This window comes from Carassius auratus, chromosome 18 (assembly GCF_003368295.1).
Source record: "Carassius auratus strain Wakin chromosome 18, ASM336829v1, whole genome shotgun sequence".
In the NCBI taxonomy this organism is placed as follows: Eukaryota; Metazoa; Chordata; class Actinopteri; order Cypriniformes; family Cyprinidae; genus Carassius; species Carassius auratus.
In genome coordinates this window covers 24,246,300-24,265,362 of record NC_039260.1, presented here as the reverse complement: position 1 = coordinate 24,265,362, position 19,063 = coordinate 24,246,300, and the positions used below count along the sequence as shown (strand labels likewise).

Below are 19,063 nucleotides of genomic sequence, written 5' to 3'. Positions count from 1 at the left end.
ATATAAAAACGTTATTAGTGTAACTTTATTCTTGAGAAAATAAGAATATCTCAGTTCAGCAGAAGCGAGGAGAACTGGAGACGGACTCTAACAGCACAGAGTTATGATTCAGAGCAAACACTACAGGCCTTGTGTGCTGACGGAGGACACGGTCCATGCTGACTTCACACTTTAGGAGTCAGATGTGAGACTACAGAAGCTTTATCTGCTGCAGCTTCTGAACCATCTCTGATCATCTCTCAATTCCAGAAACAACACAATATAAATGTAAAACTGGTCCAGAAATATGACATTTGTATCATCTGTTCAGTGATGTACACACATTTTTATTTGGCTGACACTGAGGCATCTTGAAGAGGTTCGTGTGAAAGACTCACCTGACTCTGATCAGCAGGAGTACGTTCTGACCGCAGCAGAGTCCAGACGCTGAACACACACACCTCCTGCAGCACAGACACACACGTCAGTGACACACACACACACACACACACACACACACACACACCTGCAGCCAGACACACACACACACCTCCTGCAGCACAGACACACACGTCAGTGACACACACACACACACACACACACACCGGCAGCACACACACACACACACACACACACTGGTACTGCTTGGTGATTTCAAATCTCTGCTCACTTCATTTGATCTCAAGCTAGTGTCTACTACAGCGACTCACAGATCAGGCAATCAACTGCACCTCATCTACACGCACTGTTGCTCTGTGGACCACTCTTCAGTTGCTCCACTGCACACCTCTGATCACTTCCTCATTACTGCTAACCTAGCACTGACTCCTGAAGCGTCACACACTCCAACACAGGACGCGACGGAACCTACGCTCACTCTCTCCATCTCGCCTATTCTCTGTGGTTTCAACCTCGCTTCCTTCACTCTCTCAGTTCTCAGCTCTGGACACAAATAGTGCTACGGACACTCTTTGCTCCACTTTAACATCTTGCCTGAGCAACTTTTGCCCACTGTCATCTAGACCAGCACGCACCGCCCCATCTGCCCCCTGGCTGTCCAAAGTTCTCCGTGAACATCGCTCTAAACTCAGGGCTGCAGAGAGGAAATGGCAGAAATCAAGAAACTCTACGGACCTCAGTGTTTATCAGTCTCTCCTCTCTTCCTTCTCTGCAAATGTTTTCCTTGCTAAAACATCCTACTACCACAACAAAATTAACAGCTGTTGTGACGCTCGGACACTCTTCAAGACTTTCTCTTCTCTTCTTAATCCGCCTCCACCTCCTCCATCGACTCTTACAGCGGACCACTTTGCAGTTTTTTTCACAAATAAGACAAGATCCATCGGTGACCAATTCTCCACACCGCAGACTGAGGACAACTTCACAATGACCGACACACACTCTTTATCCTCCTTCTCTCCACTCTCAGAGATGGACATCTCCAAACTTCTCCTGTCCAATCATCCTACTGCTTGTCCACTTTATCCGATCCCCAATCACCTCAGAAGAGCAGCTTCAAAATCCTCGGTACTCATCTTACTGGACCTGTGTGCTGCTTTTGACACTGTTAATCACCAGATTCTCCTGTCCACCCTCAGAAAGATGGGCATCTCTGGAACCGCACTCCTGTGGGTTAAGTCCTACCTCTCTGACAGATCCTTCAGTGTGTCTTGGAGGGGTGATGTTACAAAGTCACACCACCTTGCTACTGGGGTTCCTCAAGGCTCAGTACTTGGACCACTTCTCTTCTCCATCTACATGACATCTTTAGGATCTGTCATTCAGAAGCATGGCTTTTCTTATCACTGCTATGCTGATGACACCCAACTCTACTTCTCATTCCAGCCAGATGACCTGAGGGTAGCTGCTCGTGTTTCAGCCTGTCTGAGTGACATTTCTAGCTGGATGAATGACCATCACCTTCAGCTCAACCTTAATAAGACTGAACTACTGGTGATTCCAGCTAACCCATTGCTTCATCACAACTTCTCTCTACAGAGCTGGGTTCATCAACCATTACTCCTTCGAGGACAGCCAGAAACCTAGGAGTTGTGATGGATCATCAGTTAAGCTTCACTGACCACATTGCTACAACGACCCGCTCCTGCAGGTTTGCCTTATACAACATTAGGAAGACTAGACCCTTCCTGTCAGAGCAAGGCACCCAACTTCTTGTCCGAGCTCATGTTCTCTCCAGACTGGACTATAGTAATGCTCTCCTGGCTCTTCCTGCATGTACTGTCAAGCCTCTGCAAATGATCCAGAATGCAGCAGCGAGGGTTGTCTTCAATGAGCCAAAAAAAGCTCATGTTACTCCTCTCCTCATCAGGTAGCACTGGCTAATCACTCTTCAAAATCACTCTCATGGACCTTTTCCTGGACTGTGCCCAGCTGGTGGAATAATCTCAATTCAAACAGCACAAACAAGTCTTTACTCATTTTAAAAAAAGGATCGAAAGACACATCTTTTTTGCCAGCACTTGACCAACTAATACTAGGACTTACCTTTTCATTTCTTGTCTTTCATATTCTTAAAAAAACAACAACAAAAAAAACAATAAAAAAACAACAACCCTGGCTATGTGTTGTGTACTAGACTAACTGAGACTTGTCATGGCACTTGTATACTGTTGTTGTTCTCTTGTTGGTCTGATTGCTTCACACACACACACCAGTGACACACACACACACCCCAGTGACACACACACACACGCACCGTCCAGCTGTGGTCTCTTGGTCAGTGCGTCTGCAGTGTTCACTCTGAAGCTGGCTGGCAGTGTGTCTGCGGAGCGCACGTCTTTGGGCCTGAACTTCTTCCTCCAGGACGGTGTGCGGCGGAAGTTCTTGTCGTCGTCCTGCGGAGACACGGCTGTGCTGTGAAGCGCTCTGATGACATACGACTGCAGACTGAAGCAGTGGACTGAACTCACCTCCTCGAGTCTCCGCTCGGTTCCTGCGGTCAGCAGACGGCTGTACTCGTGCTCCAGCACTGCCCTCGCCTGCACACACACACACACACACACACACACACACACACCTGACCACAGCGCTCACAACAGATAGGGATGCACCCATATCAACATTCTGGCTGAAAGCTGATAACCAATATGTTGGCTGATAAATCTATCGTAATTTTTATTAAAGTTTTTGAAAGATTGAAAATGTCTTATATGATATAAGTTATGATCACAACTTTCAGCAACTTTCAGCATGTGCTGTTCAGGACTGGGATCCATTTGATCCCAAACATCAGGATCATCCTGATCCCATCAGAAGGGTGCATTCAGGAAGTAAATGTAATAGATAGGACAATATTTGGCTGAGATTTAGTAAAATCTGTAATCTGAGGGTGCCAAAAAAAAAAAAAAAAAAAAAGATTCTAAATATTGAAAAATTTGCTTTTAAAGTCGTCTAAATGGAGTTCTTAGCATTGCATACTACTAATATTTATGGTAGGAAATTATAACTAAATATCTTTACTTAATACCCTAATGATTTTTGGTATAAAAAGAGAAATGTATAATTGTGACTCATACAATGTATTGTTGTCTATTGCTACAAATATACGTCAGATGAGGGTCTGAATGTTTAAAATGAACTGAAAACAGAAGGAAATGTTTGTACTGTTTTTTATTGTGCTGTTTTTGGTCTCTTCAAGTCGGCTAACTGTTCTACATGTTCTTCACACAGCTAGTGCTCTACAGTGTGACTGGAGTCCTATTCAGAGCTATGAAGATGTGGATTTGGTAATCTGGAGTCTGTTTCTGGATCAGGTTGCTGCAATCCAATGCTATTTTGAAATGTAACCTGGATTAGCTAATTCTGTGGTTTCCAAACCAGATGAACGCTTCTGAATCCCATGTCCCAGGAGTCTCTGGTCTGAGATCTGATGACCGCTGGAGTCTCACCTGTGTGCACTGTGTAGGGATCTGCAGCAGCAGCGCCAAGGCGTTGTGGTCGAAGGACTCGTCCAGAGCGAGGAGCGCTCCGTGAACGCCGCTCTCCAGAAGATTCCCAGCATACTCCTTCAGACCGATGGCCTGGACCCAGCTGACCACACGCTCGCTCGTCCACACCAGCACATCTGCAGCAGCAGCAGCGTCAGCACACTCTCTCACACACACTGCTCACACACACGCACACACACTGCTCACACACACGCACACACACACTCACACACACGCACGCACACACACGCACGCACACACACACACGCACGCACACACACGCACGCACACACACGCACACACAGGCATGCACACACACACACACACACGCATTGCTCACACACACACATTGACACACACACTAGGGCTGCACGATGTGTTGTTTAAGCATCGATATCGCGATGAACAAATCCACGATAGTCACATCGCAGGATGTGCGATGTAGGCTGTTGTAGTTGATCCCTTATTCATTAACTGAATGGGCCAAACAGCGCGAGCGCGCGGCCGGCGACACACTAGATGCGTGGCGCAAGCGTCTCAGCTGCGTGGCGTGTCTGTTTTTAATTCAGCTCCCATGTTAACAGGTTAGAGCTTGCAGACTGCCTGAGTGAGACGCGCGTCTATGCTAGAAATAGAGCCGACGCCTATTTATATTGCACCTGTCACCGGCCTGAGAGAGAGAGCGAGCCCCGGCCGCACGCTCAATGTCTCTCCCACACGCATATTAATCAATTGACACGATGGTGTCGATGTTTAAATCATTTAAAATGAGAATGTAAGTTTGCTCACCCCATTTTTGTTTGTAAGAATATTTTTTTATTTCATATCGCAATATATATTGCAGAAAAATAAAATATCGCAATGTACATTTTTCCCAATATCGTGCAGCCCTAACACACTCACACTCTCACACACACGCACACACTCACAGGCATGCATGCACACACACACCCGTTGCTCACACACACAGACAGACCAGCACGCTCACCTTTGACCTCCACCTGGGACTCGTCACGCCTGCGCTCCAGCTCTTTCCTGTCGTAGTTCAGCCGTCTCAAACACATCACACCACACTGAAAACTGTTCCTGCAGAGAGAGAGACAGAGAGAGTGTGAGAGTGAGAGAGAGCGAGAGATAGAGTGAGAGTGTGTGAGAGAGAGACAGAGAGTGAAAGAGAGTGAGAGTGTGAGAGAGAGTGAGAGAGTGTGAGAGAGAGAGTGTGTGAGAATGTGAGAGAGACAGAATGAGAGAGAGTGTGAGAGAGAGACAGAGAATGAGAGAGAGTGTGAGAGAGGGTGTGAGTGTGTGTGAGAAAGAGAGAGTGAGAGTGTGAGAGATAGAGTGTGAGAGAGAGTGTGAGAGAGTGTGAGAGTGTGAGAGAGAGAGAGTGACAGAGTGAGAGAGTGTGAGAGAGGGTGTGAGAAAGAGAGTGAGAGTGTGAGAGAGAGACAGAGAATGAGAGAGAGTGTGAGAGAGGGTGTGAGTGTGTGTGAGAAAGAGAGAGTGAGAGAGAGTGAGAGAGAGTGTGAGAGAGAGAGTGAGAGAGTGTGAGAGAGAGACAGAGAGTGAAAGAGAGTGTTCTGAGATTCTGAACAGACGCACTAGATATGAGCTCCTGTTAATTGATATAAAATACTGCTGTTAATTGAGGCAAAAGCTCAGAAAAAGCCTGTGTTTTAACACTTATGGAAATATAAGAGAGAAGGGAGTACAGAAAAAGTACAGAAACGGAGAAAACGGAGCAGTAACTTTTAATCGCTTCATTGGAGGAAGCGCAGCTGTGACTGACAGCAGAGAGAGCGATCAGAGCGACTACATCCAGAACAATCATCAGTACAGCAGCGAGACTACTGCCTTCATCAACACATTACAGTACGCTATTAAGAAGATTTATATATATAATAGAAATATATTATACATTATTTTTATTAACAACAAGTACCAGCATTATATAAATCTCAACTGTCAATAACGGACACATTCAGCGGTTGCCATGGAGATTGTTTATCCTGCACACATTAAAGGAGACAAAAGAAAAGCCTTTAAACAGACAATGCTACAGGAACATCCCGAATCTCTTTATGTTGATATGACCTCTCAAGAAAAGAAGACAAATCTGATCTTCTATACAGAGAGAAGCCTCATCTGGAAAAGTGTTATTAGTCAATATTTCCCCTTCACTAAGAAGAAGGGAATCTGTAAAGGATGTCAGATCTGCATTTTTGAATCAGCTGATCACTCCTCCCATTTCCAAACCATCAATCTGTACAACAGTGGAACGGTCTTAATTCAAGGAAATGAAGCTAGTCTCCAAGCTTTTGAGAAATCATTTCCCATTTTAAAGCAGATAATTGAAGAGGAAACAGAGGGATCTGAGGAGGAGAATGAAGTGCGTCCCTACTCTCCGGTCAGCACATCTCCAGCCCCATCTGATGAACTGATCCCTGAGCAGACCACACACACTCACCGTTATCTCCAGTGTCTTCCCCAGAAGATGGCTCTGCTAGAGATAGAGGTGTCAGAATTAAAGCAGCTCATCCTGAGCCGTCCAGATGAATTCACCATCAATAATCTCAAGGCTGAAATTAAGGAGTTACACAACATCAACATGAATCTAGAGGGCCAAATGTCAAAAATGAAAGACGACTTAATACAGAGAGAAAGAAAATTTGAGAAAAACATCCATGAGTTAAAAGAAAAGCTGAAAGAACAGACTGCAATGTGTTTAGAGCTTAAAAACAAGGACAGAGAATCTCCCAACAAGAGCTGCTCTGAGAGTAACCTGCGGCTCCATCACGAAGAGACGTCACACAGATCTGGACCTGCAGATTCACACACACCACCAGCGTCACACAGGACACCAGCGACTCAAGCCTCAGTGCTTCTTCTGATGGACTCCACTGGAAAGAACATTGAACCCAAGAAACTCTTCCCCAGACAGAGAGTCCTAGCGCTCCACTGCAGAAACACAGAACGCGTTCATGAACTGCTCACTCATGATGATCTCGGCAGCCCGCAGTGTGTTATCATTCACACAGGTACAAATGACCTCCATCAGTTAAATGAACGTACAGCTAAGGCAATACATGAGATGGCAGAGAAAGCCTCACAGACATTCGCCGCTTCACGTGTACTGATCTCCACCTTGCTCCCGCGGCTCGACGTCCCTCCCTCTGTGATCGATCAGATCAACCAAGAGATCCGTTTCTCCTGCTCCAGTCTGCCCAACGTGCACTTAGTCCATCACAGCTCTGTAAGACCATGGCACCTGTATGACGGGCTCCACCTCAATCAGGATGGAGTCAGGATTTTTGCCAAAGCTATCAAAGATGTTGCTCTTGGACGCTTTCCAACAACTGACTACAGAGGAGCTAAAAGAAACATGAGAATGCAGGCGTCCGAGGTATCTGGACCTTCATCTCACTCAAGACCACCACGAGACTTTCACAGACATCCCAGGACTTCAGGATGGTCTCACAGACAGCAGGAGAGTCAGCTCTACACTGAAGGCCGACCCCAGCGCCGGACACCCAGCTATGCCCAGGTACTGTCCCAGCAGACGCCCCCATCATCCGCTCAGGAACTGCTCTCCATTAGTGAGGTGGGAGAAATTAAACGACTGCTAACCCTTCTCTGCAACAAAATGCTCAACTGAACTCAACTGAATTGTTATAATTGTGATTATTTTTATTATCAATTGTAGTTATTTTTACTTTATTATTATTATTGTTATTTTTTTAGTCATTATTCACAATGATTTATTTTAAACAGTTTTGACTACCTTTTTACTTCCTCTACTATTACTGTTACTTAGTTATTTTATTTATTTAATTTTTGTATTTATTTAATTTTATTTTTATTTATGAAAGGTTTTGGTTTTGGTTTTGCCCCCAGTTAAACAGCAGTATTGCTTAATCGTTGATCATATCAAAATGTTAAATATTAGCTTTTGGAATATTCAGGGTTTGTGCTCGAAAACATTTGGATTAAAGAGCACAAACACAGAATTTGTAAATAGCATCACAAATGTTGACATCCTAATTCTAACAGAAACATGGTGTAGATCAGATGTGTCCACTCAGTGTCCTTCACGTTACTCTGAAATCATAGTGCCCTCATGGAAACTCAGCTCAGTACACCGTGGTAGAGATTCTGGAGGTTTAGTCATATGGATCAAAAATGACCTCGCACCTTTTACATCACCAGTCCAGCAAGGCAAAAATCACATCTGGTTAAAATTGGATAAAAGCTTTGGAATTCTAGATAAAGACCTTTATATCTGTGGAATTTATATTCCTCCATCAGATTCCCCATACTATGACGATGAAGTATTCCACACTTTACAAGAAGAAATTAATCACTACCAAATTCTTGGGAAAATTTTATTATGTGGAGATTTAAATGCTCGAACTGGTTCAGAACTAGACCATATTGATAATTCAGGAGATAAACATCTGTTCACACATATACCCCAAGATCTCTTTAGTACCCTACCGAGAAGAAATAGCCAGGATACAGGAGTCAATAGACACGGGAAAGAGCTAGTCCACCTCTGTCAGACTTCAGCTCTTTATATCCTCAACGGTAGAATCAGCGGAGATTCCTGTGGACAGTTCACATATAGCTCAGATCTCAGGAACAGTGTTGTAGATTATGCTATATCAAATATAGGACCTTCCCATTTCAGTGCATTTACCGTCAAAGCTCAGTCGCCCCTGTCTGATCACTGCCAGATCAATCTCTTCATTAAAGGGGAAGACAACAAATCACGGGGAATTCAGAAAAAGCCAATTCATCTACATAAACTCAAAGCACCTTATAGATGGACTCGAAGTGCTGCTGAAACATATATTAAAGCATTGAAGTCAAACGAAACTCTCAGTTTCATTACACTATTTAACAATTCAACTTATGATAATAATTGGAAAGGAATAAATTTAGCAATTAAACATATTAATGACATTTTTGAAAATATAGCAAAAAAGACTCATTTAAATGAAACAACCACATATAAACACAAAAATAGAGCTAAACAAAAACCTTCTGAAAAGTGGTTTGACCATGAATGTAAAACAATAAGACAAGAGCTACGATTCATTTCAAATCAAAAACACAAAGATCCGGTCAACTTAGAGTTACGCTCTAAACACTCTGAACTCCTGAAACAATACAAAAACACCGTGAGACAGAAGAAGCTGGACTATTATAACAACACACTTCAACAGATGGAAAACTCAATTGATCAGGGTCAGTTCTGGAGCATGTGGAACAGTCTGAACAAGACAAAACCACAAGAGTTAGCCATACAAGATGGTCAGATCTGGAAGGATCACTTTGAGAAGCTCTATACACCTCAAACTGACCTTCTGAATAACCCCAACCAATTAAAAGTCCTCCAAAAGTTGAATGCTCTTGAATCATGTATCAAAAACAACCAAAATCCACTAGATTATCCAATAACCCAACAAGAACTTAGTGAAAAACTGAAATCCCTCAAATGTCAGAAATCCTGTGGCCCTGACAACATAAAGAATGAGATGCTTAAAAACAGCTCTCCTGAACTGCAAACTGCATTACTGAAACTTTTTAATTTGATTTTGAGTTCAGGTGTTTTTCCTGAGGTCTGGAACACAGGATTCATCTCTCCAATCTTTAAAAGTGGAGACAAAACCGATCCTAATAACTACAGAGGGATCTGTGTAACCAGTAATTTAGGAAAAGTGTTTTGCTCTATAATCAACTCTCGGATTTCATCTTTCTTAAAGCAACACAATGTCATCAGCAAATCTCAGATCGGCTTCCTCCCTAAACACCGAACCACTGACCATATTCACACACTACACACGCTCATAAATGAACATGTACACCAGAAGAAAGAGGGGAAAATATTTGCATGCTTTATAGATTTTAAGAAGGCTTTTGACTCTATCTGGCATAATGGACTATTTTATAAAATCATTCAAAGTGGCATAGGGGGTAAAATATATGACTTAATTAAAAACATGTATAACCAAAATAAATGTGCAGTAAAAATTGGGCAGCAAAGGACAGAGTATTTTCCTCAACAGCGAGGCGTGAGACAGGGCTGCTGCCTCAGCCCGACCTTATTTAACATCTATATCAATGAACTGGCAGATCTTCTGGACCAGTCGAACAGTCCAGGACTACAATTACACGACACAGAGGTCAAATATCTACTGTATGCAGACGACTTACTAATTCTGTCTAAAACACCAGAAGATCTCCAGAACAACCTCGACATTTTAACTAAATACTGCCAGGATTGGGCCTTAGACGTCAACATCCCAAAAACTAAGATTATGGTATTTCAGAAAAAGCCCAGAAATCTAGAACATAAACATCTATTCACATTAAACAACACCACACTTCAACATACTTTACAATATACTTATCTTGGTCTGGTTTTAACTCCCACTGGAAATTTCAAATTGGCAATTAAAACATTACTTATAAAAGCACGCAGGGCACTGCACGCTATACGAATGAAATTATTTAAAATAAACATCCCCATCAGAATCTGGACAAAGATCTTTGATAGTGTGATTCTGCCCATCGCCCTGTATGGAAGCGAGATCTGGGGCCCAGCGAGTAACTCCAGCCATAAAGACTGGAACAAACATCCTTTAGAAGCTCTGCATGTGGAGTTCTGCAGAAGCATCCTTCACCTGCACAGAAACACTCCTAATAACGCCTGCAGAGCCGAGTTAGGCCGTCTCCCCCTAAACCTCATCATTAAAAAAAGAGTTTTAAAGTTCTGGATCCACTTAAACTCTAGTTCAGAAGATTCTCTTCATTATAAAGCACTAAAAACACAAAAAAAGAGTGCTCAAAGTAATCTTTGTGTAATGGTATCAGAGCTAACTAACAAAGCACTCGATATCACCAATCCTGAAAAACATAGAAGAATCAAAGAGATTATGAATGAAGAGAAGGAGACATACATACAGTATTGGAAAGAACAAACCAAAGAGCAAAGTCGCCTCCAGTGTTATCTGAAACTCAACAGAGAGTACAGTATGCTCTCAGTCAGGAATATAACACACAGACAGTTACTGACCAAGTACAGACTGAGTGACCACCAGCTGGCCATAGAGAGAGGACGACACAGAAAGAGCTGGTTACCCAGAGAAGAGCGAGTGTGTGCCGAGTGTAGATCAGGATCAGTCGAGACGGAGGAGCACTTCCTCCTCCACTGTGACAAATACACATCTCTGAGAGACTCACTGTACAGTCAAATACAGCACAACACTCCTGAGCTCCAGTCACTCAGTGAACATGACAAATTAAAAATATTACTTGGTGAAGGACCTGCTTCCTCTGTGGTAGCACATTATATTTACAAATGCCACAAACTAAGAGGTAAAGAGTGAACACATCTACATTAGAAGTACCATCAATGTTTATGAAAATGTATATAGATTTATTTTGCATGTATTTTATTCTTTTTTTTTTCTTTTTTTTTCTTATGGATCTATATGAATTTTTGTTTTGTTTGTTTCTATTCTGCTATGTACAATGCTTTGGCAATATGTACCTTTGTATGTCATGCCAATAAAGCAATATGAATTGAATTGAATTGAATTGAGTGAGAGTGTGAGAGAGAGAGTGAGAGAGAGAGAGTGTGTGAGAATGTGAGAGAGAGACAGAGTGTGAGAGAGAGTGTGAGAGAGAGAGTGTGAGAGTGTGTGAGAGAGAAAGAGAATGAGAGTGAGTGTGAGTGTGTGTGAGAAAGAGAGAGTGAGAGTGTGAGAGAGAGTGTGAGAGAGAGAGTGAGAGAGAGAGTGAGAGAGAGAGTGACAGAGAGTGAGAGAGTGTGAGAGGGTGAGAGAGGGTGTGAGAAAGAGAGTGAGAGTGTGAGAGGTAGAGTGTGTTTGAGAGTGTGTGTGAGAGAGACACTGCAGAGCTCATTCAGACAGTCACACCAGACTCAACGAGAGAACGTGCTTCATTTAACAAACCACTATTTCATAATCAACAACGTCAACATTAATGAGGTTTATCTATCTAAACTACTTTTTATTATTATCCTTCATTTATTTTTAATCACCATTTTGTATAACCTGTTGTTTAATTGTATTTAAGAGACTTCGCTGTTCTAGTTTTCTTTTATTTCTCTATTTGTTTGGCCTAATAACATCTGGCACAGGGACGACCAGACTCCAGGCTGATCAGAGAACATGACATTCACCAATGCTGATTAATGGACACATCACGATTCTTCTGCTCATTTCAACACTCCTCGTTAGGGATGTGGCCAAAGTCAAATATATTATACACTTAATATTATATAATATATTATATAATATACTCATTTATTTCCTTTAGGGGTGCCGTGGTACACGTCAATAGCTTTCTGAACAGTGTATAGGAGCACATCCCGACGAGCATCTTCACGTTACACAGGCCGGCTGGTTCATTTATGACTGGGAGAACACTTCTGGAAGCCAGACTGTGGTCAGCATCTTGGTTTAGTGGAGACTGACCTGTGGAAGCTGTCCACCATCTTCAGCTGACCGCGCAGGTCTTTTTTGGTCAGATGATCCAGCATACGAGCGTCCACCAGCGACTCCATGAAGTAGCTGCGGTACTGAGGCAGACCGAGGCTGGGCAGCCAGGCGTTACCGATCCACTCGTGGTTCATGTCCCCGTAGGCCAGAGTCTGAGGGGCCACACACACACACACACACACACACTCAGTCAGTCAGTCAGAACACTACTCTCCTACAAACACACAACACCTCAAGATATAACAGCACACAACATCACGCAGAAGAGACTCTGATCATAAGCACAGCAGATGAGAGAGAGCTCTGTTCTCAGTGTGATCAGACACACAGGGCTCTGAATGAACGCTGAATGAAAACAGACACGTCCAGCTCTCATCTCAGCCTCAAACACTTCTCTGAGGACAGAAGTGTAATGTGATTTATCAGAAGAGAGAGACAGAGGTTCAAACCTGGGCCCAGCTGGCCTCCTCGTCCTCCTGGTGTTAGCATGTTAGCATGTGGAGCGAGAGGAGACTCAGTAGAGGAATCTAACATGACGTGACACAGTGAACACACATTAGCATTAGCATTAGCGTGACTGACCGTGAGCGGCGTGGTGGCCAGACTCTCCATCTCCTCGTGTGTGAGCCAGACATTCCCAGAACACTACAGACATCCGTGAGCGACAGAAGACATCAGGAGAGCAGAAGAGTGTTAGTGAGCGGCAGGAACATTAGTGACCACAGACATCCCAGCAGGGGTTAATGAGTGAGGCATGCACAGAGAGAGAGAGAGAGAGAGACTAATGAATCACTAATGACCCAAATATTTAGATTTAACCCTGTAAGGCCCGTAGATGTAATATTACAGCATCAGTTCTTCATTTTCTTTCTCTAAGATCACATCTACACAACTAATGATCATATTCTTCAGTCTTGCAATGCTATTAACGCTCTCACTCACTTCATCAGGTTTTGTACATATATTCAGAACATTTATATAATAACTTTTTTTTTTCCATACAAATATGATTTATTTGATCATTATTGTGTATAGAAACAGACTACTGTAATGGAGTAACAGAAGTTAAAGAGCTGCAATATTACAACAACTCACTGAAACTGACTCAAATGTCAAAAATGTAAAGACATATCTGTATAAGAGACCTCAACTTTTTTTTTTTCACAGATTTTTTCTATATTTGGGTTTTCTAGGGTTAAAACGTGATAAAATTCCAGGTTTGTGGATGTTTATAGGGCTGCAAATGAGGCCGAATTTATTTGATCAGTATGGCTATAAATTATAGTAAGAATTATGCTTTTAATAATTATTATTACTACTACTACTAAATAAAATTAATTTGCATACTAGTGTAAAATTATAATACTAATATTTACTGCTGTCAATTTAATTTTCATTAAACTTTTGTTGTGACAGAAAACGGCAGGAAGCCTTTGAAGCGCTCTGAATCCCTAAATCACTAGATCTGTAGATCTGAGTGATGTCATGATTCCGCTCTACACAAGACACTGCTTGAGTTTCACAGATCCTCCCAGTGTCCCCCGCAGACGCTGGTATGTTTAGGGCTGTGTGAAGGGGGTCTCCTACCGTTCTGGAGGTGGGGGGCACCGAGGGGCTGGTGAGGGACATGATCTCCTGGATGGCGAGGCGTAGTTTGAGGCGGTGAAGAGGGTTGCTGATGCCGATCTCACGCTGGATCTCGGTGTCGGACAGAGCAGACATGATGGCTCCGCTCTTCACGTTAGCACGGCACGCCGCTACGTACCACGCCGGCATCCCCACCCACAGCTGCAGAACACAACACAGTACTTCACCACAACACACATCGAAATCACTGTCCTTTATTCCCTTCAAAGTATTAATTACAATTATCACAATTGACACTGAATGACGTTTATATCCTTCTTTGATGCAACTGCATGCCGTATTTGTAAATGAAAAGAAACAAGCTGAAAACACTTCAAAAGAAAAATGTTTAGTGCTTTTCTATAGTAAATTAAGCCTCAAGTGTCAAAATACATCAGACTGGTTTCTTCTTTAAATTATTAAAAAAGTAACAAATATGAATGGTATTATGTAAAACTAAAATAATGGCATCCATAATTGTTATTGCGATCAGAACTTTGATTGATTGTGCAGCTCTGATATAAATGATTATTGTTTGTGATCCTCTATTGATGATCTGTGTGTCACGATTGCAGTCTGTCTGCATGTTTCCTGAACACAACTTCCTGTAGGATTGTGCATGCTCTTACATCCTCCGTCTTTGATATGACACGTGTATAGATGCATTAATGTACGTATTTTAATGTATGTTGTTATTATTAAAGTTGATGAACACCTAGTTTGCCTTCATGGGAATATATAAACACTGAATGAATGAAATGATCTGCTGTTGCGTGTGAATGTTCCCAGGTGAAGCTGTTCTGTGGTCCGTATCTGTACCTCGAGCCACACCACCACCGTGGGACCGTCCCACTGAGCGAAGGGCAGACCCCGGCGACACGCTTCCTCCAGCAGCTCGTGTCTGAAACACAGCATCATGAGCACGCTTCACACTCCAGCCGTGTAGGAACGACACACACAGAGCACGGAGAAGAGCATGCAGTGAGGAAACACTTCCAGCATCAAATCAGTGTCAAACATCAGGAGCTGGGAATAAACTAACAATAAACTAATGAAATATTAATTCCATTTATATTACAGTGCTATTGTGTTACGCCTTCTGCTTACACTGTTATTATTGTTTCTTTCTAAAACACCAGTGTGAATATAATTCAGACTGAGACAGTGGACCACAAATAAAAACAGAGCGGAGTCTTCTCACAAACTAACATGGGTTGGAGCTCTTAATTTTGAACTCTCAAAGTGCATTAGACAGAATAACTTAACTTTAAAATGAACAGAAAGAGCACAGAAGGAGCAGACGTGTGTGTGTGTGTGTGTGTGCGTGCGTGTGCGTGTGTGGAGCAAGCCTGAGACATGCAGGGTGTTGATGAGCATCATCCAGACAGTGTGCGGTCGGTCACTTACCCTGAGTTTGGGCTGTGAGGGAGTGTGAGGAGAGAGGAGGAACACAAGCATGATGAGACACTGACAGACATCAATCATGACAGATCATCTTCTGATGGGACACACCCACCAAACACACACACATTCATGGAGAACAACACTGAAACAGGTGGAGCTGTGACTGAACAGTGAAGCAGATGATGAACCGAACTCCTGTTTTACTCACTTCTTCTGCAGCTTTCGGTTCTTCTCTGCAGGGCCGCCCAGTTTCCCCAGAGTCAGGGCGTCCTGTGCACTTCCTCCATCAGGTGTAGCTGCCAGCGCTGCTCCACACACACACACACACACACACACACACACACACACACACACACACACACACACACACACACAGTGATCAGAGGAACATCTCATCTGCTTGTTCTCTCACAGAACACACTCCACCGGTCTACTGTATATCATGTGTGGTGATAGCGGTGGGCAAACTGTAATTTGTTATAACCCCTCGTGTCTGATTTTATCTTTAAACTGAAACAAGCCTGGATTATTTTCCTGAATAAACATGCACTGCTGTAAAACAGGTTTAAATGTAAAATATTTAAATGGATTTACATGCACGCAATTGATGATGGAGCACGTGTCTAATATAATTATTATTTTCATCCAAGCAGAATTATGAATATTTCTATTCCGCTGTCAGCTGTGCCCTGTGCATTAGTTCATATCCAAGATTATTCACGTTCAACCCTGAAACTTTTATACCACACGTGTCATTTTCTGAACAGAACTTGGCAACCCTTCACATTAAGTTCTGTTCGTTAACATCACTTAACTATAGAAGTTCACAAACTAGGAATGAAAAATTCTTCTAAAGCTTCAATATTTACTTACATGTTATTTAAATTAAAGCTGTGACTTTAATAGACCTCAGCTAACTAACAATGAACAGATTTATGATTATTAATTTAAAGATTAATAAATACTGCAACTAAATGTTTTGATCACAGTTAAAGCATGAATGTTAACTAACACAAGGTTATTGTGAAGTGTTACTGCTCCTTTCTGTTTGTCTATATTGTCAAAGTTTCTAAAAAAACAATAATTTTTTAAATCTTTAACCCTTTCTTCATTTTGGCTTTCTATCATCTTAACTCATCAGATTCTCATTATTTCAATATTTCTCATTAAAATAGAAATAAAGCAGAATAACTAATTCTAATGGTGCAAACTCATATTAGACTAGTCTTTGAGACATCATTAGTGTATTTCTGTGTGTAGCGTGTGAGCATGAGTGTGTGTAGCGTGTGAGCATGAGTGTGTGTGTAGCGTGTGAGCATGAGTGTGTGTAGCGTGTGAGCATGAGTGTGTGTGTAGTGTGTAGCGTGTAGCGTGTGAGCATGAGTGTGTGTAGCGTGTGAGCATGAGTGTGTGTAGCGTGTGAGCATGAGTGTGTGTAGCGTGTGAGCATGAGTGTGTGTAGCGTGTGAGCATGAGTGTGTGTAGCGTGTGAGCATGAGTGTGTGTAGCGTGTGACCATGAGTGTGTGTAGCGTGTGAGCATGAGTGTGTGTAGCGTGTGAGCATGAGTGTGTGTAGCGTGTGAGCATGAGTGTGTGTAGCGTGTGAGCATGAGTGTGTGTAGCGTGTGAGCATGAGTGTGTGTGTAGTGTGTAGCGTGTGAGCATGAGTGTGTGTGTAGTGTGTAGCGTGTGAGCATGAGTGTGTGTAGCGTGTGAGCATGAGTGTGTGTAGCGTGTGAGCATGAGTGTGTGTAGCGTGTGAGCATGAGTGTGTGTAGCGTGTGAGCATGAGTGTGTGTGTAGTGTGTAGCGTGTGAGCATGAGTGTGTGTAGCGTGTGAGCATGAGTGTGTGTGTAGTGTGTAGCGTGTGAGCATGAGTGTGTGTGTAGTGTGTAGCGTGTGAGCATGAGTGTGTGTAGCGTGTGAGCATGAGTGTGTGTAGCGTGTGAGCATGAGTGTGTGTAGCGTGTGAGCATGAGTGTGTGTAGCGTGTGAGCATGAGTGTGTGTAGCGTGTGAGCATGAGTGTGTGTGAGCATGAGTGTGTGTAGCGTGTGAGCATGAGTGTGTGTAGCGTGTGAGCATGAGTGTGTGTGTAGCGTGTGAGCATGAGTGTGTGTAGCGTGTGAGCATGAGTGTGTGTGTAGTGTGTAGCGTGTAGCGTGTGAGCATGAGTGTGTGTAGCGTGTGAGCATGAGTGTGTGTAGCGTGTGAGCATGAGTGTGTGTAGCGTGTGAGCATGAGTGTGTGTAGCGTGTGAGCATGAGTGTGTGTAGCGTGTGACCATGAGTGTGTGTAGCGTGTGACCATGAGTGTGTGTAGCGTGTGAGCATGAGTGTGTGTAGCGTGTGAGCATGAGTGTGTGTAGCGTGTGAGCATGAGTGTGTGTAGCGTGTGAGCATGAGTGTGTGTGTAGTGTGTAGCGTGTGAGCATGAGTGTGTGTGTAGTGTGTAGCGTGTGAGCATGAGTGTGTGTAGCGTGTGAGCATGAGTGTGTGTAGCGTGTGAGCATGAGTGTGTGTAGCGTGTGAGCATGAGTGTGTGTAGCGTGTGAGCATGAGTGTGTGTGTAGTGTGTAGCGTGTGAGCATGAGTGTGTGTAGCGTGTGAGCATGAGTGTGTGTGTAGTGTGTAGCGTGTGAGCATGAGTGTGTGTGTAGTGTGTAGCGTGTGAGCATGAGTGTGTGTAGCGTGTGAGCATGAGTGTGTGTAGCGTGTGAGCATGAGTGTGTGTAGCGTGTGAGCATGAGTGTGTGTAGCGTGTGAGCATGAGTGTGTGTAGCGTGTGAGCATGAGTGTGTGTAGCGTGTGAGCATGAGTGTGTGTAGCGTGTGAGCATGAGTGTGTGTGTAGTGTGTAGCGTGTGAGCATGAGTGTGTGTAGCGTGTGAGCATGAGTGTGTGTAGCGTGTGAGCATGAGTGTGTGTAGCGTGTGAGCATGAGTGTGTGTGTAGTGTGTAGCGTGTGAGCATGAGTGTGTGTAGCGTGTGAGCATGAGTGTGTGTGTAGTGTGTAGCGTGTGAGCATGAGTGTGTGTGTAGTGAATAGCGTGTGAGCATGAGTGTGTGTAGCGTGTGAGCATGAGTGTGTGTGTAGTGTGTAGCGTGTGAGCATGAGTGTGTGTAGCGTGTGAGCATGAGTGTGTGTAGCGTGTGAGCATGAGTGTGTGTAGCGTGTGAGCATGAGTGTGCGTAGCGTGTGAGCATGAGTGTGCGTAGCGTGTGAGCATGAGTGTGCGTAGCGTGTGAGCATGAGTGTGCGTAGCGTGTGAGGAGCATGAGCGTGTGTAGCGTGTGAGCATGAGCGTGTGTAGCGTGTGAGCATGAGCGTGTGTAGCGTGTGAGCATGAGTGTGCGTAGCGTGTGAGCATGAGTGTGCGTAGCGTGTGAGCATGAGTGTGCGTAGCGTGTGAGCATGAGCGTGTGTAGCGTGTGAGCATGAGCGTGTGTAGCGTGTGAGCATGAGCGTGTGTAGCGTGTGAGCATGAGCGTGTGTGTAGCGTGTGAGCATGAGCGTGTGTAGTGTGTGAGCATGAGTGTGTGTAGCGTGTGAGCATGAGTGTGTGTAGCGTGTGAGCAT

At 43.6% G+C, this 19,063-nt stretch overlaps 1 protein-coding gene across 11 annotated transcripts in view; it reads right to left on the bottom strand.

Moving 5' to 3' along the window:
* The window catches only part of LOC113118731 (liprin-alpha-1-like), a 37,294-nt gene that overhangs the window by 1,294 nt on the left and 16,937 nt on the right, over positions 1–19,063 (bottom strand). For 4 of the 11 annotated variants that reach the window (XM_026288125.1, XM_026288129.1, XM_026288126.1 and 1 more), the window contains 12 exons: positions 15,693–15,789; positions 15,488–15,499; positions 14,900–14,981; positions 14,042–14,242; positions 13,037–13,099; positions 12,904–12,930; positions 12,431–12,606; positions 4,915–5,012; positions 3,888–4,063; positions 2,910–2,978; positions 2,696–2,834; positions 378–443 (listed from right to left, as the gene is read on the bottom strand). In XM_026288125.1, the coding sequence (XP_026143910.1) occupies positions 388–443; positions 2,696–2,834; positions 2,910–2,978; positions 3,888–4,063; positions 4,915–5,012; positions 12,431–12,606; positions 12,904–12,930; positions 13,037–13,099; positions 14,042–14,242; positions 14,900–14,981; positions 15,488–15,499; positions 15,693–15,789 (1,196 nt within the window). In that variant the 3' untranslated portion in view covers positions 378–387. The remainder of the gene's footprint in view (positions 1–377; positions 444–2,695; positions 2,835–2,909; positions 2,979–3,887; positions 4,064–4,914; positions 5,013–12,430; positions 12,607–12,903; positions 12,931–13,036; positions 13,100–14,041; positions 14,243–14,899; positions 14,982–15,487; positions 15,500–15,692; positions 15,790–19,063) is intronic. The other 7 variants (XM_026288127.1, XM_026288135.1, XM_026288132.1 and 4 more) reach the window with 5 other exon arrangements.